Source organism: Cervus canadensis, chromosome 5 (assembly GCF_019320065.1).
Source record: "Cervus canadensis isolate Bull #8, Minnesota chromosome 5, ASM1932006v1, whole genome shotgun sequence".
Taxonomy (NCBI): Eukaryota; Metazoa; Chordata; class Mammalia; order Artiodactyla; family Cervidae; genus Cervus; species Cervus canadensis.
This window is the reverse complement of record NC_057390.1, coordinates 20571555-20597869: the sequence shown is the minus strand read 5'-3', so window position 1 is coordinate 20597869 and position 26315 is coordinate 20571555. Positions and strand designations below refer to the sequence as shown.

The 26315-nt window shown below is 38.2% G+C and overlaps 1 protein-coding gene, 1 non-coding gene and 1 pseudogene across 5 annotated transcripts in view; all 3 read left to right on the top strand.

Annotated features, from left to right (window-relative positions):
• DHX57 (DExH-box helicase 57) overlaps window positions 1-26315 on the top strand; it is a 59189-nt gene that overhangs the window by 19295 nt on the left and 13579 nt on the right. For all 4 annotated transcript variants that reach the window (XM_043468368.1, XM_043468370.1, XM_043468371.1 and 1 more), the window contains exons 7-17: window positions 984-1105; window positions 2181-2376; window positions 2915-3039; window positions 11738-11871; window positions 12773-12827; window positions 13979-14184; window positions 17763-17879; window positions 21279-21375; window positions 22428-22601; window positions 23211-23411; window positions 24544-24820. In XM_043468368.1, coding sequence (XP_043324303.1) covers window positions 984-1105; window positions 2181-2376; window positions 2915-3039; window positions 11738-11871; window positions 12773-12827; window positions 13979-14184; window positions 17763-17879; window positions 21279-21375; window positions 22428-22601; window positions 23211-23411; window positions 24544-24820 — 1704 coding nt within the window. The remainder of the gene's footprint in view (window positions 1-983; window positions 1106-2180; window positions 2377-2914; window positions 3040-11737; window positions 11872-12772; window positions 12828-13978; window positions 14185-17762; window positions 17880-21278; window positions 21376-22427; window positions 22602-23210; window positions 23412-24543; window positions 24821-26315) is intronic.
• Window positions 5856-5964, top strand: LOC122442727. The gene has a single exon (XR_006269723.1). It is a non-coding gene; the product is annotated as a U6 spliceosomal RNA (small nuclear RNA).
• On the top strand, window positions 7659-11699 carry LOC122441587 (annotated as a pseudogene).

Below are 26315 nucleotides of genomic sequence, written 5' to 3'. Positions count from 1 at the left end.
ATTTTAAAAGAATTCATTAAGTGAACTGTTAGGGTAGAGTTGGATGTAGGATAAAGATGAGTTACTTAAACCAGTTTGGAGATTGGATTAGATGCTGTCTAAGAGCCCTTCCAACTTTAAAGTTCTATGATTCTGATTTTTGACACAGTATTAACACAAGTACATATGTGCTGCAACACCCATAGAGTGTCAAATTGAATTAAAAAATCATATCATAAATAATAAGATGGTAGAAATTTAAAATTACCCATTCAGCTTGAGTAGTGTGTTTACAGTGGTAAATTTATATGATTAAATTATATACAGATAATGTATATGTTAATATAAATTTCTTGCATTATACAATATCCACAGTTTTGACCTACAGTATAACGTTTATAGCATTGGCCATTAGATGTCAAAGGGTTATATAGATGTGAGTCTATAAAACCCTTTAGTGAGTCCTCTTAACTGTTGGTGATTTGGATAAGAATCTGATGCTGTGTAGAGCTGCACTGTTCTATGTGGTAGCCTCTAGCCATGTGTAGCTATTTAAAGTTTAATTAAAATTAAGTATAATAAAAATTTCAGTTCCTTGATGTTATTTAAATGCTCAATAGCCACATGTAGCCAGAGGTTGCTATATTGGACAATGCAAATATAGAACATTACCATCAGCATAGAAAGTTCTGTTGAATAGAGCTGGTGTAGAGATTGTTACAAAAAGAGCTGGATAGGTGCTAGGCAAGAGGGGTTTTTTCCTAAGATCCTTCAGTTTATTCAGACGTAGGAAAGCCACACAGATTCCACAGCTTGTTCTGGCAGATTCTCTGAACAGCCTTCTGACCAGCATCCCACCCCCAACAAATCTTCACTTTCTGTCACTAAGCAAATTGATGAAGAAAGGACAGAAAAGGTATGTCTAACTTTGGGATTCCACATTCAGAGCTTCATGAAAGGTTATTCAGAGTAACCAAACTGATGTCTTATTTTTGTTTTATTAGGCCTCCAGACAGTTCCAGTCAGTTCTACAAGAAAGACAGTCGCTCCCTGCTTGGGAAGAAAGAGAAAACATTCTTAAAGTGTTGAGCAAGCACCAAGTGCTTGTTATAAGTGGTATGACGGGGTAAGAATGTAATTTATTTGTAATGCACCTTTCGTCTGTGAATATGGTGTGTGCCCTGGCTACCACAACTAGTTCTTCTTTAAAAAAGAAAAAAACAGTAGCTGGTGTTATTTGTGCTTTTTCCTGTCAAATATTAAATAATATCTCCCAGAGGCAAACATAGTGGCAACTGTAACCAATTCAAAACAAACAAAACTCAGAAATCTGGAAATTCATAGACCTTGTACACCTCTGCCTTGAGTCGGCTTAAGGCAAAATGCCTAGCTGAAGGCTTTTAACAAGACCCATTTTAAAATGTGAATAGCTCCAGACCATTTAGCTTGAAACTCTTCATCTTCTAAATTTATTCTGAATTCCTTAAAGCTTCTGTTTAAGAACAGCTTTGGGTATCTTACTGTTTCTGGTTCACACTCTCCATGTGTTATCCAAACCTGTTTATCAGGGACAAGCTGCAGGCTTAATTTAATTCTGTATTTGGTGGTTTAGTCACTAAGTCGTATCCGACTCTTGCGACCTCATGGACTGTAACCTGCCAGGCTCCTCTGTCCATGGGATTCTCCAGGGGAGAATACTGGAGTGGGTTGCTATTTCTGTGTTTAAGGGTTTTCAATTTAATTTGTGCCCAGACTCACAGATATAGTAGTAACTTTGTATCTTCCAGTTTCTTGTCTTTTTAAGTCTATTTATAGTGAAGCAATGCCACACCAACAGGAGAAACAAAGTATTTTAATAATCATAAGATAATACTCCTGTTTCTCTAGGATTCATATGTAGAGTTCACATTCCTGGAGGCATTTATAGACCTTAAGCTACTGTTTATTCAATACTCCCACTTTTACAAATAATAATAAACTGTTATTTGATTGCTCTGTTAATCTTCGTGCAAATTCCTAGGAGTTATCAGCTGTAGGTAATAAGTCAGTAGGTAGGTTTGGAAGATAGATGAAGCTGAACAACTTTTATTCTGACTAGCTTTCTTAACTTTCCTCATTGCGTATGATTGCTTCTTCAGTTAAGTAGCACTTGAAAACCCTCATTTTAGTACTTACTTGTCCTACATCTTTTTGACATACAGATGTGGGAAAACCACACAGATTCCACAGTTTATTCTGGATGACTCTCTGAATGGACCACCTGAGAAGGTGGCTAACATCATCTGTACCCAACCCCGACGAATCTCTGCCATCTCTGTTGCTGAGCGCGTTGCTAAAGAAAGGGCAGAAAGAGTGGGTCTGACCGTGGGATACCAGATCCGGTTAGAAAGTGTCAAGGTTTGTATGCTCTTCTTATTTCCTAATGACAAGAAGTTTAAATTTTTCAAGTACAAAGAGCTGTTGGTGTCTGGAGATTCACAGGCAAGTTGGTATATATACTTCAACAGGGCTGAAGTCCTTTTAGACATGTTTTGGTTTAAACTGTTATTGGGCTATACTTAATTTCCTCCATAAAGACCTTCTGTTCTTTGTTGGCAGAAGTGATCTAGTAAGTGCTGCCTTATTCCTAAGACTGGGACTTCATCCATTTAATCAAATATAGAATGAATAAATTCAGAATTTGTTTCATCATTCACTGTTATCTTTATGTTTTATAATAATTTTTAAATGCTTTCTAAATTTTCATCTGAAGTGGGAAAGCTTTTGATGTCATTGCCAGCAAGAAACTAGGCATTTAGTCTCTTGGTTTATGTTAAATGGAACTGCTGGTGTGTTCACTATTCTTATCCCTACCCATTAAAAATGGCTTTGCTGGGAAAGTGTTTCCTTTTTTCAAAAATTTCATTAATGTTTTCTGTGCCCTTTTACGTGTAAGTCCTCAGCCACCAGATTGTTATACTGCACCACAGGAGTGCTGCTAAGAAGGCTGGAGGGAGACGCAGCTCTACAGGGAGTCACCCATATCATTGTTGATGAAGTTCATGAGAGGACAGAAGAAAGGTAAAACAAAGATTTTCCAAATGAGCACCCACATACATAGAATGGAGACAAGGCTGAAAGAATTTTGTTCTGCTTCCAGTTCAGTTCCTTAGGGCTAGTAATGGTAGTTACCATAGAGAAGGCCTAAGTTAAAGAAGAGGAACTGCTTTCCTGGTCTCCAGGGTCTGTGACAGCACAGCTAGGCAGCACATGTTCATCACTGGAAGAGTCGTCCTGTTGGGTGGACGTCATCTAATAAGAAGCACCTTGCGGAGCTGGGCACTGTGCTCATTAGCAGGAATGTCGGGCGTCATGTTGCAGTGGATGGATTAGTCAGTGTGTCCTTCCTTCTTTATTCGTTTGGTCCGTCATTCAGCCCTGATACGCTGGATGCTGAGTTTCTTCAGTCGTTTCCGACCCTTTGCAACCCCATCCACTGTAGCCTGGCAGGCTCCTCTGTCCATGGGATTCTCCAGGCAAGAATACTGGAGTGGGTTGCCATGCCCTTTTCCAAGGGGATCTTCTCAACCCAGGGATCGAACCCATGTTTCTTACATCTCCTGCATTGGCAGCCAGGTTCTTTACCACTGGCACCACCTGGGAAGCCCATTCAGTTCTGATATTCGTTCATATATTTATTCAGCCTGTATTAAGTGCCAGGTGGCGTATTAATTGCTGGGGATACTATAGTGAACAAACTTAGGGTTCCCCTTGATCTCTTATGGTCTGCTAGGAAAAACAAATAATGAGCAGGTAAATAAATAAGTAAAAAACTACAAATTGGAATAAGTACCATAAAGGAATAAACAGGAAGCTGTGTTTGGGGGGAGAGCGCCTTGATATAGTAGAGATTATATCTCTGAAGAAATTACGTTTAAATTAAAAACAGAAGTATGGAAAGGAGTCTCATGAGACATAAGAGGGCAAGACAGGCATTTGCAAAGACTCTGCAGTAGTAAAAGGCTTCATGAATTTAAAAACTGGGGGAAAGCCAGTGAAGCTGGTATGTAGTGAAATGAGAGGAAAGGTGACAGCTAGAAAAAAGGGGGGCAGGAAACTATGCACTGTGAATAATAAAGCATTTGGATTTTACTTTAATGGAATTAAGTCATTAAAGGCTTGAAATACAAAACAAAAATTCTCAGTATTTTTAAAGGAAGGACCAGGTAAATAGATGGCATTAATCATAGTTTGTCACGTAGTTGTCGTTTTCAGTCACTAAGCTGTGTCCGACTCACCGCGACCCCATGGACTACAGCATGCCAGGCTCCCCTGTCCTTCACTGTCTCCTAGAGTTTGCTTAGATGCGTGTCCATCGAGTCAGTGATGCTCTCCAGCCATCGCATCCTCTGCCGCCCTTTCCTTTTGCCTTCAGTCTTTCCCAGCATCAGGGCCTCTTCCAGTGAGTCAGCTGTTCTCATCAGGTGGCCAAAGTATTGGAGTTTCAGCTTCAGAATCAGTCCTTCCAATGAATTTTCGGGGTTGACTTCGCTTAGGATTGACTGGTTTGATCTCCCTGCCGTCCAAGGGACTCTCAAGAATCTTCTCCAGCAACACAATTCAAAGGCATCAATTCTTCAGCGCTCAGCCTTTCTTATGGTCCAACGGTCACATCCATACATGACTTCTGGAAAAACCAAAACTTTGACTATATGGACCTTTGTTGGCAAAGTGATGTCTTTGCTTTTTAACATGCTGTCTAGGTCTGTCATAGCTTTTCTTCCAAGGAGCAGGCGTCTTTTAATTTCATGGTTGCAGTCACTGTCTGCAATGATTTTAGAGCCCAAGAAGAGGAAATCTGTCACTGCTTCCAGTTTTTCCCCATCTATTTTCCATGAAGTGATGGGACCAGATGCCATGATCTTAGTTTTTTGAATGTTGAGTTTTAAGCCAGCTTTTTTATTCTCTTCTTTCAACCTCATTCAGACTTAAATTGAAGAAAGTAGGGAAAAACAAGACCATTCAGGTATGACCTAAATCAAATGCCTTACATTTATACTGTGGAAGTGTAAATAGATTCAAGGGATTAGATCTGATAGAGGGCCTGAAGAACTATGGACGGAGGCTCGTGACATTGTACAGGAGGCAGTGATCAAGGCCATCCCCAAGAAAAACAAATGCAAAAAGGTAAAATGGTTGTCTGAGGAGGCCTTACAAATAGGCAAAGGGGAAAAGGAAAGATATACCCATTTGCGTGCAGAGTGCCAAAGAATAGCAAGGAGAGAGAAGAAAGACTTCCTCAGTGATCAGTGCAAAGAAATAGAGGAAAACAACAAATGGGAAAGACTAGAGATCTCTTCAAGAAAATTAGAGATACCAAGGGAATGTTTCATGCAAAGATGGGCACAATAAAGGACAGAAATGGTATGGACCTAACAGAAGCAGAAGATATTAAGAAGAGGTGGCAAGAATACACAGAACTATACAAAAAAGATCTTCATGACCCAGATAATCACGATGGTGTGATCACTCACCTAGAGCCAGACATCCTGGAATGCAAAGTCAAGTGGACATTAGGAAGCATCACTATGAACAAAGCTAGGGGGTGATGGAATTCCAGTTGAGCTGTTTAAAATCCTAAAAGATGATACTGTGAAAGTGCTGCACTCAATATGCGAGCAAATTTGGAAAACACAGCAGTGGCCATGGGACTGGAAAAGGTCAGTTTTCATTCCAATCCCAAAGAAAGGCAATGCCAAAGAATATTCAAAGTACCACACTATTGCACTCATCTCACACGCTAGCAAAGTAATGCTCAAAATTCTCCAAGCCAGGCTTCAACAGTACGTGAACCATGAACTTCTAGATGTCAAGCTGGATTTAGAAAAGGCAGAGGAGTGCTCGCTTCAGCAGCACATATACTAAAAAATTGGAATGATACAGAGAAGATTAGCATGGCCCCTGCGCAAGGATGACACGCAAATTCGTGAAGCGTTCCATATTTTTCAGGACATGGAAGCAACCTAGATGCCCATCAGCAGACGAATGGATAAGGAAGCTGTGGTACATATACACCATGGAATATTACTCAGCCGTTAAAAAGAATTCATTTGAATCAGTTCTAATGAGATGGATGAAACTGGAGCCCATTATACAGAGTGAAGTAAGCCAGAAAGATAAAGAACATTACAGCATACTAACACATATATATGGAATTTAGAAAGATGGTAACGATAACCCTATATGCAAAACAGAAAAAGAGACACAGATGTACAGAACAGACTTTTGAACTCTGTGGGAGAAGGTGAGGGTGGGATGTTTTGAAAGAACAGCATGTGTATTATCTATGGTGAAACAGATCACCAGCCCAGGTGGGATGCATGAGACAAGTGCTCCGGCCTGGTGCACTGGGAAGACCCAGAGGAATCGGGTGGAGAGGGAGGTGGGAGGGGGGATCGGGATGGGGAATACGTGTAACTGTATGGCTGATTCATATCAATGTATGACAAAACCCACTGAAATGTTGTGAAGTAATTAGCCTCCAACTAAAAAATAAAAAAAAAAAAAAGAAAAGAAAAGGCAGAGGAACCAGAGATCAAATTGCCAACATCCATTGGAATATCAAAAAAGCAAGAGGATTCCGGAAAAACATCTGCTTTATTGACTACACAAAAGGCTTTGACTGTACGGATCACAACAAACTGGAAAATTTCTTCAAGAGATGGGAATACCAGACCACCTTACCTGCCTCCTGAGAAATCTCTATGCAGGTCAAGAAGCAACAGTTAGAACTAGACATGGAACATCACACTGGTTCCAAATTGGGAAAGGAGTATGTCAAGGCTGTATGTTGTCACCCTGCTTATTTAACTCTATGCAGAAATGCATCATGAGAAACGCTGGGCTGGATGAAGCACAAGCTGGAATCAAGATTGCTGGGAGAAATTTCAATAACAGATATGCAGGTGACACCACCTTAATGGAAGAAAGCAAAGAACTAAAGAGCCTCTTGATGAAAGTGAAAGAGAGTGAAAAAGTTGGCTTAAAACTCAACATTCAGAAAACTAAGATCATGGCACCCAGTCCCATCACTTCATGGCAAGTAGATGGGGAAACAATGGAAACAGTGAGAGAATTTATTTTGGGGGGCTCCAACACCACTGCAGATTCTGACTACAGCCATGAAATTAAAAGATGCTTGCTCCTTGGAAGAAAAGCTACGACAAACCTAGACAGTCATGTTAAAAAGCAGAGACGTTACTTTACCAACAGAGGTCCATTTAATCAAAGCTATGGTTTTTCCAGTAGTCATGTATGGATGTGAGAGTTGGACCATAAGAAAAGCTGAGCTACAAAGAATTGATGTTTTGAACTGTGGTGTTGGGGAAGACTCTTGAGAGTCCCTTGGACTGCAAGATCCAACCAGTCAATCCTAAAGGAAATCAGTCCTGAATATTCATTGGAAGGACTGATGCTGAAGCTGAAACTCTAAAACTTTGGCCACCTGATGGGAAGAACTGACTCATTGGGAAAGACCCAGCATCATGCTGGGAAAGATTGAAGGCAGGAGGAGAGGGGGACAAGAGAGGATGAGATGGTTGAATGGCATCACCAATTTGATGGACATGAGTTTGAGCAAGCTCTGGGAGTTGGTGATGGACAGGGAAGCCTGGCATGCTACAGTCCATGGGGTTGCAAAAAGTCGGACATAACTGAGCCACTGAATGGAACTGAAGAGGCTCTTTAGTTCTTCTTCACTTTCTGTCATTAGATTGGTATCATTGCCATGTCTGAGGTTGTTGATATTTCTCCTGACAATCTTGTCATGTAGATCATGCTCTAAAGCAGTAAAGTAGTGGAAAAAAAGATGATCCTATGAAAATAATGAGGCTTTTGACAGAAGGACTATACTATTATAAGTATCTTGAGAAGAAGAAGAGTCTAAGTAAAGTTCATGGGCTGACAGAGAAGCAGAAATAGATCATAGTAAAACTTTTAAAAAGGAGAAAGAAACACATGTGAGCTCTTTCCCGGCTGGAACCATGGAGGGTGCAGGAGAGAAGAAAAAGAAGGTTCCTGCTGTGCCAGAAACCTTAAGAAAAAGCGAAAGAATTTCGCAGAGCTTAAGATCAAGCGCCTGAGAAAGAAGTTTGCCCAAAAGATGCTCCGAAAGGCAAGGAGGAAGCTTATCTATGAAAAAGCTAAGCACAAGGAACACAGGCAGAGGTACAGAACTGAAATTCGAGTGGCTAGGATGGCACGAAAAGCTGGCAACTTCTGTGAACCTGCGGAACCCAAACTGGCATTTGTCATCAGGATCAGAGGTATCAACGGTGTGAGCCCAAAGGTTCTAAAGGTGCTGCAGCTCCTTCGCCTCCGGCAGATCTTCTGTGGCACCTTTGTGAAGCTCTACAAGGCATCAATTAACATGCTGAGAATTGTGGAGCCATACATTGCATGGGGGTACCCAAATCTGAAGTCTGTAAATGATTGATCTACAAGCGTCGTTATGGCAAAATCAACAAAAAGCGAATTGCCCTGACAGACAATGCATTGATTGCTCGATCTCTTGGGAAATACAGAATCATCTGCATGGAGGATCTGATTCATGAGATCTATACCATTGGAAAACGTTTCAAAGAAGCAAACAACTTCCTGTCGCCCTTTAAATTGTCTTCTCCACGAAGTGGAATGAAGAAAAAGACCACCCATTTTGTAGAAGGTGGAGATGCTGGCAACAGGGAAGACCAGATCAACAGGCCTATTAGAAGGATGAACTAAGGTATCTACCAGGATTATTTTTGTAATCTGGTCCGCTAATAAACGATTGAAACAAATTGAAAAAAAAAAAAAGAAACACATGTGAAAAGAGGTCCCAGCTACTGCTGATAAAACGTTTTCAAGAACTGAACAGGGAGGACATAAAACCAGTAGACTGTTAGAAAAAGTAAATAACACTGATCTAGTTATAAATAGGAAATACAAAGAAATTTGAAACTAAAGAAAAGGATTTTTATATAAAAAGAATAGATCAGGGAATTCCCTGGCAATCCAGTGGTTAGTACTCAGCACTTTCATTGCTGGGTCCCCAGGTTTGATCCCTGGTCAGCAGTCCATAGGGGTCACAAAGAGTCAGACACGACTGAACACACACATGCACACACACGCACTGAGATCCTGCAAGCTGCATGGTGTAGCCAAAACATTGTTTTAAATAAAGAATAATAAAAGAACTCCTAGAACAAAACAATAATAAATTTTAAGTAACTGTATAGAAAGCACTGAAAATCTATGTTTGAGGGGCAAATCGTCTTTTTGTAGAGACTCAGAGAACAGTGGGGAAAAGTAAATGGTAAAATGATAAATGGTAACTGGTAAAATGAACATTTGAAAAAAGAATTAAGAATCACTGAACAACTCTGAAGAAGGAATCAAAGCATTCTACCAAAATAATAATATTTAAATGATCGTATTCTAAAAATAAATTTTTAAATTTTAGGGGAAGTTATTTCGAACATAAAAAATAGCTCTGGGTTTTATAACATTTATGCTTCCACAAACTCAAAGAAACTGGGGGATAGCACTGGATCTGGTTCCTGGCTGCAGTGGTGTTCTCAGAAAAAGATTCTTATAAAAACTTAATGACATACAGGGGCTTCCCTAGCGGTTCAGCAGCAAAGAATCTGCCTGCAGTGCAGGAGTCGGGGTTCAGTCCCTGTTCAGGAAGATTCCCCTAGAGGAGGACATGGCAGCCCACTCCAGTATTCTTGCCTGGAGAATTCCATGGACCAAGGAGCCTGGCGGGGCTACAGTTCTTAGGGTTGTAAAGAGTTGGACACAGCTGAAGTGACTTAGCACACACAATGACATATAGAATATTAGCAGTTAAAAACTCAAAATATTTTCACATCCGAATAAAGATAAATAACACACTGGAGAAGGGAGATTTGAAAATTTACAAATACCAGTGCCAGTCTATGGGAATGGACTGTTCAAATTATAAGAAAAAGTAGGGGAACTATAACAAAAAGTAGGGAATAAGTGACTGAAAAAGGCAGAAAATAGCAAATTCTAGGAACTGAGATCAGTTAAGAAATAAGGTAAAAGGTTGAACAGAGAAAAAATATATTTAAAAATTTTAATAAATTTTTTGATCATAGAGACAACATTATTTTAACACATTTAGGCAATATTAAATGTCAAGAAAATCTTCCCTTATAGAATGGCTAATTACATGTTAGAATTTGGTCTGTTTTCTTCTGGGAGTATATTGGGAGTTAGGAAAGAGATGTGTGTCCGTAAACACTATTGGGATTATATAGTGTGTGCTGCTTTTGATCTAATATTTAATAGCATGAACTGTCTTTGAAATTATTAATAACTGCATGAGGAAATTCTAATGTATGGATATACCATAAATTATTGGGTTGGCCAAAAGCCCAAATTAAGTTTTTGGCCAACTGATACTCTTATGAAAAATTGAACAATGTAGGTAAAGCAAAAGTCCTCTGAAACACTCTCAAAGCATTCCTGTAGATTGCTGTAGCAGTCAGATTGGTGATAAATATTAACATATATGCTTGCTTTGTCAGAAATAGGTACTTTTGTTTCATGACCTTTTTTTCTTTTACAAATTATATATTCATTTAGTAAATCAATAAGCATTTATTGAGCACCTGCTATATCCCAGGCATTGGTCTAGGTACTAAAGTAGTATCTTGTAGAACAAAATAACCAAAATCCCTGTCCTCATAGAGCTTGTATTCTAGTGAGAAAGCCCAACATTAAGCAAGATAAAGAAGTAAAATATAAAGTATGTTTGTTAAGTGCTAAGAAGAGAAAGGATAATATGAAATGCAAGAGATGAGAGCATTTGCAATTTTAAAGATGGTGGCCAGGGAAGGCCTCGCTGAAAAGGCACATTTTGAGTCAAGATTTGAAGAAAGTGACTGAGTGAGCTTACCTCTGTGAGTATCTGGGAGAAGCCCTTTCTAGGCACATTAATAACACATGCAAGGGACCTGAGATCCATGTCTCAAAGACATTGAGGAGAATATTGTGGCTGAAGCCAAGTGAACAAGAAGAGTGACAGGAAATGAGTAGTGGGGCTGCAGATTCTGGGGCCTCATTAGTAAGAACTTTGGTAAGTCATTTGAAGGATGTTGAGCAGAAGAGTGGAACAGTCCGGTTTACATTTGAGCAGAATTATTGGTCTGCCATATTGAGAATAGATTTCAAGGGGTCAAGGGCTGGGGAGACCGTTTAGGCCATTGCTGTTCTGTGGTACATAGTGTTCTACAGCGTGGGTTCTTTCTCCACTAACAGTACGTCTTAGAGATGTTTTCATGTCTGTATCTAGAGTTCTACTTTATTCCTTTTACCTGCCTCATATTTTTCCTTAGAATGGATGATACTGTCTTAATCATTTTTTGATTGATAGACATTTCAGTAGTTTCCATTGATTTACTATTACAAACTATGCTATAATGAAAATCATTGTGTATGCTTCTTTATGTACATATAGATATCAAGAGGTAGAATTATCAAATGTAATGATAAATCCTGTTGGTATTTTAATTGGTACTACACATATTTTAGTTTATTTGATGGGAAATTGATAGCATTAAGTCTTTACATCTAGAAACATGATACATCTTTCTCAGAGTGTTGTAAGTTTTTTTTCACATAGGTATTATACTTACTTGAAATATGTCAAAGTTTATTAATTTTCATATATTAAATTTGTTTGATCCTCAGGTGTTTCTTTTATTTCCTCTAGTGACTTCTTACTGCTAGTTTTGAAAGACATTGTGTTGCAGAGACCAACTCTTCAAGTTATTCTGATGAGTGCAACCTTAAACGCTGAGCTCTTTTCAGAATATTTTAATTCCTGCCCAGTTATCACTATACCAGGTGATTAAAATGCATCATTAAATAAGTATTGTCCTAATAAGCAAATACAATTATTTTAAAGTTCATTTGAGATATAAATGAATAAGTATTTATACCTCCTTCTAGAGAAGAATGATTTGTTTATAACAAAATCATAACCATATAATGAAATTAATAAAGAGGTAATGTTATATTCATTTGCTGTGAGATTTTAATTTATATGTGCTTTAAAAAAAGTCTAGGTGATTGGATTGCTAGCATTCTGTTGTGTTTAATATCAAAATGTGAATTTATAATGGTAATCTGTCATAAAGAGGAAAGCTGTATCTGTGTATGGCATATTTGTTCACTGATGAATTCTGCTAAACTTCTGCATGCTGCCCACCCTGGGAGTAAGTGAAGCTGGGTGGTCTGTGTCTTCTTTGGTGCTTTCAGTCTCATTGTGGGATTAATTTATCACCTTGGGCTTTTGGCTTATCCTTCTGCAGTTGATGGCTAAAGGAACAATTTGGAAACACTGAAAATAGTACTACTTGTTCTCATTATAGAGGATATCAACAGTAGATTTAAAGATGAAGTTATATTCTTGATCTAGAATACAATTTTTGACTGTTATAAGGTCCCCTGTGAGAAAGGAGGTAGGGGACGAAAAGGTATAATAGATCTTTTTTAAAGAGGTAAAAAACATCTTATTAGCAAATGATCATTTCTCCAACTATATACTTGTTTTATTTGTTAACGGGAATCTACTCGTGCCAATTTTTATCATCAGAAGCGTTTTTGGATACTTTTAAGACCACAGAGCAAATAGTACCTTATTGTGCCAGCCTTCATTTTAGGAGAATTTTACATATACAAACAATTTCAAGATAGTTGAATGGGTATTCTGAGACAGACTTGTTCTGTCTTCTTGTTTTTGTAGGTCGTACATTTCCTGTTGATCAGTTTTTTCTGGAAGATGCAATTGCTGTGACAAGGTAAGGAAGATATTATTTATTAAGGTTTGATGAAAGTCCTTGAAAACAAAATCACTATTTTACCTCATTGTGCCCAGATACTGATAAATGTGTTATTTTTTCTTCTAATTTTTCAATTTGAGCATTTTGCTTTCTCCTTTCAGCAGATATTTACTATTCAAATTGTTTGACTTCACAGGCAATATATTATGTATTCAGTTCAGTTCAGTTCAGTTCAGTCACTCAGTCATGTCTGACTCTTTGTGACCCCATGAATCGCAGCACGCCAGGCCTCCCTGTCCATCACCAACTCCCGGAGCTTACACAAACTCATGTCCATCAAGTCGGTGATGCATAATTATATATTTGTGTTAGCTGTTATTATCATTCTACCTTCAAGGAGTTTGCAGTACATGTGGATGTTAAGATGTCTGTTTAAGTTTGGTACTGTATAGAAGATGGTAATGTCTGTTGGATACCAGCTGATTGCTGCTTTTTGAAAAACCTTGCTTTCTCTGCCTACTCCTTGACATTAAGATTCCCAGAGTTTTGTTCTTGCACTGTTTCTTCTCAGACTTACGTGATTTCAGCTGTTGGTGCTGTGCCAAGAACTCCCAGATCAGTGTCTTCATTCCTAACCTCTGAACTCCAGAATGAAAACACCTGTCACATCTGACACCTTACACGCAACCAGAATTTTTTTCCTTCTCTCTGCTCTTTCTGTTTCTTATAAGCCCCCTCCTAATTCTTTGTTTATTTAATGATGCAGTATTCTCAGGCTAACAACCCTAGATCAGTGGTTCTCAAACTTCCTAGTGCAATAATCATACTTAGGGAGCTCATTAAAGTTGTGTTGTGGGCTGTATCCCATTTCCACTGAATGTGAACCTCTGCAGAAATCATCCTTCACCTAGTTTCCCTGTCTTTTTTCCCTCACTTTTCCAAACTCACTACCCCCAAAATTATCTTAAAGCAGAGCCAAAAGCATTCCACTGTGTTCTCCACCAGCAGTAGGGCATGATGGAATCCTAGACTGGTGGAAGAATATCCCGTGAACTGGGCAGCAGCAGAGCAACATTGTGCTGAATGCGATGTGAAACAGGTCACTGTTGTCATTCCTCACCAACAGGCCCACATCCACATCCGCACGTTCCCTTGTTGTCCTTGCTCAGGTATGTGTTGCAGGATGGCAGCCCATATGCCCGCTCCATGAAACAGATGTCAAAGGAGAAGCTCAAGGCCAGGCGCAGCAGAACCGCGTTTGAGGAGGTGGAGGAGGACCTGCGTCTCTCCCTGCACCTCCAGGATCAGGATTCTGTCAAAGATGCGGTACCAGATCAGCAGTTAGATTTTAAACAGCTCCTTGCCCGCTATCAAGGTAATGTGCTTCCTGGGGGAATTTTACAGTTATGCCAAAGATAACCAGAAAAAGAAAAATGTAGCTCTTGTTTCATAGTTATCTTGTCTTTAATTCATCAGAATAATAGAAAAATAACAGTTCCAATACATATTAAAGTCATTATTATTTATATTTACCAGTGGGTTTTTTCTGATTATGAAAGAAATGTGTTCATTATAGAAAAATGAGGAGATGGTAAACCATAAATTATATTCTTGAGTATTTTGTAACTTTGTATTTTGATGTGATTTCAAACTTAAAAAGTTTGCTGAACTGCAATGAACTCTCCTATATCTTTTACCCTGATTCATCAGTTATTAACATTTGGCCTCATTTGCTCTGTGTTCATGTACATGTATTTTTCCTGAATGTTTTGGGGGTAAATTGCAGATATGATGTTCCTTAACCCCTAATATTTCAGTATATATTTTCTAGGAACAAGGACATCCTCTTACATAACAATAGGACATGGGAATTCCCTGGCAGTCCAGTGGTTAGGACTTAGCAGAACCGCTTCCAGGGCCAGATTCAATCACTGGTCCTGGTTCTATGCCTGGTCAGGGAACTAAGATCCTGCAAGCCTTGCGGTACAGCCAAAAGAAAAACCCCACAGCAATAGGACATGATCAAAATGAAAACATTCAACACAATACAGTACTTCTGTTTAATCCATAATTCATATTCTCACTTTGTCAGTTATTTCAATAATGTCCTTTATTGCTGTTTTTTAAATGGTACAGTATCCAACCCAGGATTACATACTGCATTCAGTCATCATGTGTCTTTAGTTTCTTTTGATCTGGAAAAATTTGCCAGCCTTTATTTTTCTTTTATGTTTTAAAGAGTTTGGGCCAAGTATTTTGTACAATGTCCCTTCATTTGGATTTGTCCAATGTTGCCTGATGGTTAATTTTAGGTTACATGTTTTTGGTTAGAAAACCACAGAAATCATGTTGAACCTTGTTCTCAGCGCATCCCATCAGGAGCATGTGATGTTGGCTTGTCTCGTTATTGGCAGTGTTAACTTTGACCAACTGGTTAAGATGATGCCTGTGTTTCTTCTTTGTGTAGTTATTTATTCCCTTGGTAGTTTGATGAGTCAGTTGTGGAGAAAGATTTGAAACTATTTAAATATCCTCAAAATTTCACCTACTAGTTTTAGCATTATTCAGTGGGCCTGGAAAGTGACCTAAAATGGGCCTAAAAAATCTTTTTTTAGGGTTCACCCTGTGCTGAGTGCTTTTACCTGTGTTGTGAGGCGCCCTCTCCTCCCATGCTGGATCCCACCCAACTTTTGTTCCTAGATAGCCTTCCATATGTTCAGCTGGGCTGAATCCATAGAAATCCTAAGATGACTACTTTTGCTTTCTTTTTAAAGCCTAGACAGGTCTCAGCTGCTTTTCCTGTTCTCTTTTTCCTGGATTGCCACCCCAACTCCTCTTGGTCCTTCCAAAAAAACAAAAAACAAAAACTGTTTACCTTTCAAGGTGTAAGGGTCTCAGATCCTTGCTACTTCCGTAGCAGAAAAGGCAAATAAGTTTTCCTTTTCCTCCTTCCACCAGAGACTCAGTCCTGCATGGGAAATGGTGATCATAAAGGAACTAGGGCATTAGCCATTTGTTCTGCTGTTCAGGAAGATACACATAGCTCCCAAACATTTCACTTCATCTTCCCAACATCTTGGGAAGCAAGGTTAAGAGTATAGACTTGTATCTTACAGACCTGGACTTAACTCCCCAGGCTGTCATAAAACCAGTTAGATGCAAGTTCTTCATCCTCTCTATTGCTAGTTGCCTTATCTATAAAATGTGGTTATTTAGGAGATTAAATAAGACAATACAAATCAACAGCATAGTGCCCGGTCAGTTAGTGCAGATTTGTGATTCTGATGAGAATGTCTGACTCACATGTTTGTGTTCTTTCTGTACTTCAGACCAGCTGACAATTCCCATTTCCTTATTCTGTTAAATGAGTTAACAGGAATCTATTTGGTTTCTCTTTTGAAATTCCAGAGTTTTCTTTAAGAATTATGACTGGATCTAAGTCAGAGTCCTTCTAATGTCCAGCGTAGGGATACAGAAGTTCAAAAAGTGCCTCTGAGAAATCTTTTCTAAGGATCTGAGGTCGGGGAACCTGGCTCTGCTGCTGTTTTCTGTGTGATGCTGGGCGGATCTCTTAGCTTCTCTTAGTCTCCTTCTCCCTCTGAAACAATGACTTCTATCTAGTTGATCTCAGTGCTTTCTTTCACCTTTCAGAAAATTAAATGTTGGTCCCAACTCAATTTTTAAAACTTTTGCTAGTTGAAAGAGAATAATAAGTCTTTTAAAATATATAATTGATTAGTAAGCCCTGCTGAACTTTTTTTTTTAATTTAAAAAAAATGTTTGTTTCCCTTTTTCTTTCAGTTAACTGGTTCTCCTTTTGGAAAAGTCTGGCTATTTGGAATCTTGGCAAATAAAAATGATTCCTGCTCTGCCTTCCACACTATCCACATCTTTGCTTGTGTAGCCTGTTTCTTCCTTTGTTTGATTTTTTATCGACATATGGTTCACTGTTAGAACAGCATTGTTTAAAAATGGCTTTTGCCTTTCCTCAAGCTTTTCCGCAAAATGTAGGACGCTTCCCTTCCTTGATACCAGCTACAGTTATTTTGCTGTGGTTAGATTCTGTTTCAGGTGATGGGTCATTAGAAAGACCTACAGGAAAGGGCAGCTATCTTTGGAGAGTTAGTCTCCCCCAGTTTATGCGGTTCATTTGTTTTGTTGTAATTGCTACATGTAAACTCTTAGTTATGGCATGTGGGGTGTAGTTTCCTGACCAGGGATGGAACCCAGGCTCATGCATTTGGGAGCGCAGAGTCTTAGCCACTGGACCACAAGGGAAGTCCCTGCTGTTTGTTTTTAAAAGGAACTGAGGCTTATAGTACAACATAAGGAACTATGTCTTTTACTGGGATTCATATGAATCAGAAGGAGATTGTAGACCCTTAACCTGAGGGTCTGTGAGTAGACTTCAGGGGTGTTGGTGAAGCCATTAAAATCACATGTATTTTTCAAGGAAGATTCGTAACTTTTATGATTTTCTCAAAGGAATCTAAACGTTAGAAAAGTCACTGTTATAAAAATGATGCTAAAAGCTGTGGTCTCTGTACTTTGATTTTTAGTTACTGTTAACTGGACTTTTGTCTGATATGACTCACGACTTGATTAAATCTGGAAGGGTTTTCTGAAATACATTTGACTTTGAATCTTGTTTCTAGAACTTAAACTGCCAATAGATGTATGACAGATAAAAGGGGAAGGAAGGAAGACAGTGAAAAGTTGCCTCTCTGGCCCTTTGAAGCAGGGCCAGGAGCCTGCTCTTCAGGTCACTTTCAGGCAAAAAAGTGCTTCTAGTGAGCCTGTACTTGCTGAGAGACTGAAGGAAAAAAGTTCATTTCAGTGCATTCACTGTGAACATCTGTGTTATTAAATCAAAATACACTTAGTTCCCAGGCATATTTTCTTCAATAAGGTATAAAACTATTAATATCTTTATTATTTTTACCTTTCTTGCAGGAGTTAGCAAATCAGTCATCAAAACAATGTCCATTATGGACTTTGAAAAGGTTAATCTTGAATTAATCGAGGCCTTGTTAGAGTGGATTGTGGATGGAAAGCACTCCTACCCTCCAGGTAACTGCTGCTTGTCTTCACTTAAGTGTGAACCGGCCAAGGGCAGGGACCCTCCTTCCTGAGACAGTGGGGTTTGTGGGGACAACCTGTCTTCCTGGAGCCCTCACCCCAGTTTTCTTCACCTTTCCATCCCCAGTTGTTGTAAAGTTCTTTATTAGGTTTTTCAGGGGGAAATTTTACCTTTTACCCACTTGAATAAAAGGACATTAACAATACAAAGTCCAAAAAGAAGAAGGCTGAAAAGAAGGCCTAGGTGTATACATATTCATCACTCATTTGCCTCTTTGCGTGCCTGGTCAATTGCTCAGTCATGTCTGACTCTTTGCAACCTCTGAACTGAAGCCCACCAGGCTCCTCTGTCTGTGGAATTTTCCTGGCAAGAATACTGGAGTGGGTTGCCATTTCCTCCTCCAGGGCATCTTCCCAACCAGGGATCGAACCCACATCTCTTGCATCTCCTTCATTGGCAGGCAGATTCTTTACCACTGCACCATCTGGGAGTCCCTGGCTAAATGGGAATCTAGTAATGAGTGTTTGAGTCACAGGAAGACGCGACAGTTGGAGACCACAGGACATGGGGTCAGGAGAACAGACTTTGGCGAATCTGTTAAGCTTCCCTGTTGTCTGCTCTGTAACCTTGGATGATAAAAGCCCTTATCTTTTCTATGCCTCAGGCTCCTTGTGGTAAAACAAAGACAATAGTAAATCCTCTATTTTGAGGATTAAAAGAAACCATATCTAAAACACTTAGCACAGTGCCTGGTATATAAATAATGCCCCGTAGCTACTGCCCCTAACAGTATTAAAATCATGCTAGTCTATTTATCATTGTTATTATTATGACTGTTATTACTCCTCCTCCTCCTATTAATAACACAGGGCAATCCCTACTGTAGCCTTGCTCACTGTCATCTTAGTGGCCTTCTTACCTCATTTGTAGCCCCTCATCCCCAGGTTGAATGAATCCCCAGATCTCATAACTGGATCTTTGACATTAGTCAGGTTTCCATCGAATGTCTTCTCTTCAGAGAAGTCTTCTCTGACCACCCCTATCTGTTGTCTCTCCCCTCACTCTTTCATAATACCCAAAAATGGGTTTCATTTTTATTATAGTACTTTTAACACTATCCAAAATTGTAGTTCTACTTACTAATGGTCTCCTTTAGTAGAGTATAAACTCTTTAAGAATGAAGAAGGATTTCTTAATTCTGTCCTAGGGTCTGAGGGATGTTCCTAAGGCCCAGAACAGTACCAGGAATATTTAGGTATGGAATAAATATTTGTTGCATAAATAGCTGCAGCCATTGTTGAGTGATAATTAAGTGGAATCATAGATCAGAAAATTTTATTATGTACTCATTACACAGTGCTTACTGACTGCCCTCTTCTGCCTAGATTTTAATCATTATGTGGTATTTTCTAAAGAAACATGAAACACACAGAATTATTGAAGTGCCTTGTTTCTCACTCCTTGGCAAATAGCCAGTGTTGGTTAATGCATTATCACTGGATTAAATATCTTATTTCACCCCAAAGGAAAAGACTATTATTGAAAAAATTAAAGTATAGCAGTCAAAAAGAAATGTTGGAAAGCTACCTGAATTCAAAGTAAAGTTGCTGTAGTGATTAGGCAGTTGGTGACATATTTGTGAATATTAAAGATAACCTTGATACTGATGGCCAAGCCATGAGTGCAGAGCAGATCAAAGGCACATAGAAATATACAGTTTTTTCCCATTCCATATAGATTATTTTACCACTCTTAAATTTTGTGTTACTTTAATAGAGTGAAGCATGAGGTATGTAATGGAAAGAGCATAGGTCTGGTACCAGAAACCCCATATTTGTGTTTGCACACCCTTCCTATTAAGCTCTGTTACCCGACCATGTGACTCAGTCACCTTAAGGGTACTAATACTCTTCTTAACAGGTGGTTATTAGGATCAAATGGAGATAATCCATATGAACATTGTTTGTAAACTATGAAGTATTAGAATGAACACTGAAAGATGTCTTTTTTCCTCACTTCAGAGTTCAATTTTTGTAATAATTTAGTTTCCTTATTTATTTTGTGGGGAGAATAAGCATGATAAATAATTGTTCATGAGTTCCTTGTGGGCAGATCTTTGTTTTACCTTCCATTGTACCTAGGACAGAGCTGAAAAAGGTACCCAATATTTGTGAGATTAAAGGAGGGGCAATTGAAGAGTGTCAGTTTCCTCTCTGAATGAAGCACAAAAGGTGTCTATTGCTGAGTGACTGCTCTTGACACAGAAATACACTATAATCAGTTACCACTGTTTATTATCTTTAATGTAAAATTTTAAAACCCATAAGCCATTATTATGGCATGGTTAGTTTCTGTATGGCCTCTTCAACACATATCTGAATTTAGATTACCAGATTGGTTGGCCAGTTATAGCTCCTTTTTCTCATTTCCAGTGAAATGTTTATGGGTTTTCCTTAGTAATGTAGAGAAGAGTCTTCCTGTCTTATAAGATTAGAAGGATAACTCTGTCTATAGAAAGAGAATGTCAGAGCCAGTACATTGAAGAAGTATGTTTAACGAGCTTTACTAATGATTCTTATATAATGTAAGGTATTATATTTTTCTATATGTCATTTTTTTCTGTTTTAGAAAGATACAATACCTCATCCATTTTTTAGTTATTAAGTCAGAAAACATATTTTAAAAGTTTGTTTTCCACTTAATTCCCTGGGGACTTTACAAAGATATGGGAGTAGGAAACAGCAACCCACTCTATTACTCTGGCCTAGAAAATTCCATGGACAGAGGAGCCTGGCAGGCTACAGTCCCTGGGGTCACAAGAGTCAGACACAACTGAGTGACTTTCACTTTACAAAGAAGAGAAAATTGATGGTGAAAAACTCTCAGATTATTACATTTTTCATTTAAAATTATAATCTATAATAGTTTTTTCTTTTTTGCATCTATCAGATTGATTCTTTTTATACGTTGTTGTTCAGTCACTAAGTTGTGTCTGGCTCTTTGCAACCCCATGGACTGCAGCAAGCCAGGCTTCCCTGTCCTTCACTATATTTTGGAGTTTGCTCAGGTTCATGTCCATTGAGTCTGTGATGCTATCCAACCATCTCATCCTCTGTTGTCCCCTTCTCCTTTTGCCTTCAGTATTTCCCAGCATCAGGTTCTTTTCCAGTGAGTTGGCTCTTCTCATCAGGTGGCCAAATTATTGGAGTTTCAGTTTTAGCATCAGTCCTTCCAGTCAATGTTCAGGGCTGATTTCCTTTAGGACTGACTGGTTGGATCTCCTTGCAGTCCAAGGGACTCTCGAGAGTCTTCTCCAGCACCACAGTTCAAAAGTATCAATTCTTCAGGGCTCAGCCTTTTTTATGGTCCAACTCTTTTTATATACCCAGGTGCTATACTTGTATTTTTACCGGGACTAGCAGAAATCAAAATGCTATATGAACAGCTCCAGTCTAATTCTCTTTTCAACAATAGACGTAGTAATCGGTAAGTAATTGCTTTTTATATTCTTAATCATCTGTTGCAGTTATATGTGAAAATGAATTACCAGAAAGATCTCTTTGACTATCATCACCCTCTTTAGACCCTGGTGTCACTCCTCAAGAATATGTTTGTTTATGCCAGCTGGGAATAGACAAAGCAGTTTGTTCCAGGCAGTCAACTCATATCTCTATTCCATTATAGAAAAATGTTTCTCTTCACTTAGCATAGTATTTCAGCAAAATTGCATGTACAGTTAACCCTGGAACAATATGGGTTTCAACTACACGGGTCCATTTATACATGGATTTTTTTGTCAGTGGTAGATACTGTAGTACTGCATGACCTATAGTTGGTTAAATCCACGGATGCAGAACCACAGGTACAGAGGAACCACGTAACAAAGGACTGATTATAAATTATATGTGGGTTTTTGACTGCACAAAGGATTGGCTCTCCCTAATCCCTGGATTGTTCAATGGTCAACTGCTATTTCAGTTGCCAGATACCAGGGATTAAAGAAGCCAGTGTTAATAATAACAAAGAAATGCTACCATTTTGAGAAAAAATGATTTTCAGTGGTTCCCCTTCCAATAGCAGAAGACACTGGGTATATCTTTATACCCAAGGGGACGACTACTTGACAGATGAACACCCCCTAGAAATAGAAGAATGAAGTTTCTTAGCATACATGACTGTCTCTGTCTCTCTCTGGAATTAAGCGCAGGGAAAAAAAAAAAATTCTTGTTTGGTTAGTGTGCGCTGGGCTTGGGTTACTTGTAGAATATCAACTATTTATTCTTCTTAACTATTTACTACTGAATTACACTCCAGTGTTTCCCAAGTTGATGCAAGGTTTTTAGTTCATAGAACTCAGTAAGTACTTTGGAAGGGTTAGGAAAAGCCTTTTCACTTGGAAGACTTGGATCTTGAGGACAGGTTGTAGAGAAGCTGCTCATTTGGGAGTCATATTGCTTTAATAGAAATCCACCCATTATAACCTGATTTCAGTGTTTTGTGTGAGAACTCTCAATATGTTTTTGTTTTTATTTTTTTAGATGTGTTATTCACCCACTTCATTCTTCTTTATCCAGTGAAGAGCAGCAGGCTGTGTTTGTAAAACCTCCTACAGGTGTAACTAAGATTATAATTTCCACCAACATAGCTGAGACATCCATAACCATCAATGATGTTGTCTATGTCATCGATTCTGGGAAAATGAAAGAAAAGAGGTATCCTCTTTCGGTGATGTAAAAGAGGGGCTAAAGATGCCTCAATTGGACCAACACAGCTGTTAAAGGCTAATGCTATTAAGCTATGTAGATTACTGTTTGAAAAAATTTATGCAAACTCTGTAGATATATGCGTGTTTCTATAGCTAGGGCCATGAATCTTACATTCCCCCCAAAGAGAGGTGAAACTTTAAAATTTTACCATAGAAATAATTATTTTTCTTTTTTCATTCATATGCTTTACATGTACTTGAATGAAAAAGAATTGGTATGGGAGGTGATGGATATATTAATTACCAGAAGATTGGTAATCATTTCATGAAATGTGCATATATCAAAAGGTCCCATTGTAGCCCTTAAATATATATAATTTTTATTTATCAAAAATAAATGAAAAATAATTTTTTTTAAAGTTGAATAAAAAAACTGAATGTGGTACATACTAAAGAAGCCATTTTAATTAACACTTAGCACTCAACTATCCCAGAACACGCGGGACACTGTCCTTCAACAGAAGTAGAGCGGTTCATCTGATCTGCCCATGCCAATTAAAATTTTGGCCACATTTTTATAAAGTAACTCCTTTTTACCTTTTCCTTTACTTTATAGATATGATGCCAGCAAAGGGATGGAAAGTTTAGAGGATACTTTTGTCTCTCAAGCCAATGCCCTGCAAAGAAAAGGTCGAGCAGGTCGTGTAGCGTCTGGGGTTTGCTTCCATTTGTTCACCAGCCATCACTTCAATCACCAACTTCTAAAGCAGCAGCTACCAGAAATACAGAGAGTGCCGTTGGAACAGCTCTGTCTGAGGTACACGTTGGTCCTCGTGTCCTGCTTCCGAAAGGCCCCCGTTTCCCACCTTACGTTCCATGTTTTCTTTTTTTTAGTACGAGATGTTTTGCTAAACATGCACTTGGATGAACTCATTCATTTGCAAAGAGCTCTTCAGTGTTGCCTTTACCATATTGCTTCATGTTAAGATCTCTTGCATTGCAGAGGGTGGCCTTAAAATAGAGCTTAAGAATAACACTTATAAGTCAAGAAAGTAATCTAACTTACCAAGAAATTTCTGCTAGGGCAGCACCAATATTAAATCATCACAGGGTAAAATCTGCACCATCATTATCAATTAGAACAAAGTGAACAAAAGCAACTTGAAACACCATTATTTACCTGGTGAACAAACAAGAACAAATATCAAAATAGAATGTAGTGAATGAATGAGTAAACTCGATGTTACTGAAGCTGGAAAACCTTTGGTTCAGCCTTTCTGAAAATTTTCATAGCATTCTATAAGAACTCTAAAGCTATCCATGCCCTTTGACCGAGTCATTATTTTGAGGGAGAATGCCCATAGTATGTTACCCCAAAGGGAAAAAAGTTGCTTGTACAAAGATATTATGCTCTTCTTTTATCCAACTGGTGTATTTTGAGGTCCCTGTTACATTAGTAAAAATGTAAAGGAATTATAAGTGAAATGAACTTTTCACATATTAAATTTTTCTCTTTTGAAAATTACCTAAATTCATAATTTAAAAACAGCTTTTCAAGAGCCGCCACAGGCAGGACACAATGTGCATTAATTTCACAATTACTGTGCAGTTTCAGACGTGGGAAGGAGTAGGTGGGTCATTTCAATGTTATTTTGTGATTTGAATCCACTGTTACAGAGGGAAGTATTTTGGAAGTTTATAGAGAGAAATATATTCTGAATCTCATTAAATTTCAGAACCTGAAAGTGTTTCTGCAGTTTATTGCTAGGAGAAGTACAAGACATAAGAGGGTTTGTTTTTTTTTTAATTTATTTAAACTGGCATTGTTTGGTTTATAAAAGCATATATTTGGGAAATTATAAATTATTTTCATTCATGGCAGAAGCTTACTTCTTTGTGTCATCCCACCAGAAATAAAATTGACAAACTGTTTTGTTTTCTTCTTTCAGAATTAAAATTTTAGAGATGTTTAGCACTCACAATCTCCAGTCTGTGTTCTCTCGGCTCATTGAACCCCCGCACACTGATTCTCTTCGTGCCTCAAAAATACGATTACGAGACCTGGGAGCATTAACTCCAGACGAAACACTGACCCCTCTGGGGTATCACTTGGCCTCGCTGCCTGTAGATGTGAGAATCGGCAAACTAATGCTGTTTGGGTCCATCTTCCGATGTTTGGATCCTGCTCTCACCATTGCTGCCAGTTTAGCTTTTAAGTCTCCTTTTGTAAGTAAACAGCATTCATCTCAGCTGGAGTCCATAAGTGTCTAAGGGAACCGTGGGGGTGTTTCAGGGTTATGTGAACTTCTTAAAATTTTTCTTCTGAGTGTATTCTATGTGACTCTTTCAAGGCACCGTGTCTAAAACTTTTATCAGATCTTCAAAGAAATCCATGCCCCAAGTAGATTAAGAACTAGAGATCCAGCTTATTTAAATCATCTAAATATGCTTTTTCTGTATCTCCTTTACTTGCCCATTATAGTAAAATTAAAAAATAAAAGTGTCCCTGCATGATTTTAAAAACAATAAATACATTGGATTACAATTTTATCAGCTTTATTGAAATATAATTCACCCATTTAAAGTGCACTGTAGTTTTTAGCATTGTGCAGTCATCACCCTAGTCAGTTTTACAATGTTTTTATCACTTCATAAAAAAGCTTATTTGTCACTCTCCTATTTCCCTCCAATCTCCCCATCTCCTCCATCCCCAGGCAACCACCAGCTGGCTTTCTGTGTTCATAGATTTGCCTCTTACTGGACATCTCATATTAATGAAACAGTATAATACTTCTTCACTTAGCATAATGAATTTAAGATTCATCTATGTTATAGCATGTATCAGTACTCCATTCCTTTTATGGCCAAGTAATATTCCTTTGTGTGGGCGTGCCACATTTCGTTTATCCATGCAGCACTTGAAGGACATTTGGGATTGTTTCCACCTTTGGCTATAAACTTCCATGTACAAGTTTTATGTGAACATATGTTTTCATTTGTCTTAGGTGTAAGACCTAGGAGTAAAATAATTTGGTCAAATACTAGCTGTTTATTTAACTTTCTGAGGAACTTCTAGACTCTTCTAGAGTAGCTGTATTTTACACTTCACCAGCATATTATCAGGATTGTAATTTCTCCACATCCTTACTAACATTATTATCTGACTTTTTTCTTTTAACTATCCTACATGCTGTGAATTTGTGCTCTTTGATCTGTATTTCTTTAATGGCTAATGGTATTAAACACATTTTCATTTTCTTCTTGTCCATTTGTATATCTGACAAGAAATGTCTATTCAGATAGTTTGCCCATTTTTTAATTGGGTTATTTGTCCTTTTATTATTGAATTCTAAGCATTCTTTATATATTCTGGATATAAGTTCCTTAACAGATATGTGATGTGCAAATGTTTTCTCCTGTACTGTGGTTTGCCTTTTTCACTTTCTTGATCTGTTCTTTGAAATACAAAAGTTTTTATTTTTATGAATTCCAGTTTATTTAGTTTTTTGTTGCTCAAACTGTTGCTATAATGGTTAAAAATTCATTGCCAAATCCAGAGTAATGAAAATGTATCTGTATATTTTTTCCTAAAAGTTCTGTAGTTTTAGCTTTTACATTATGGTTTTTGCTGCATTTTGAGTTAGCTTTTGTATATAATGTGAAGTAAGAGTCCAGCTTCATTCTTCTGCATGTGACTATCCAGTTGTCCCATCACCATTTG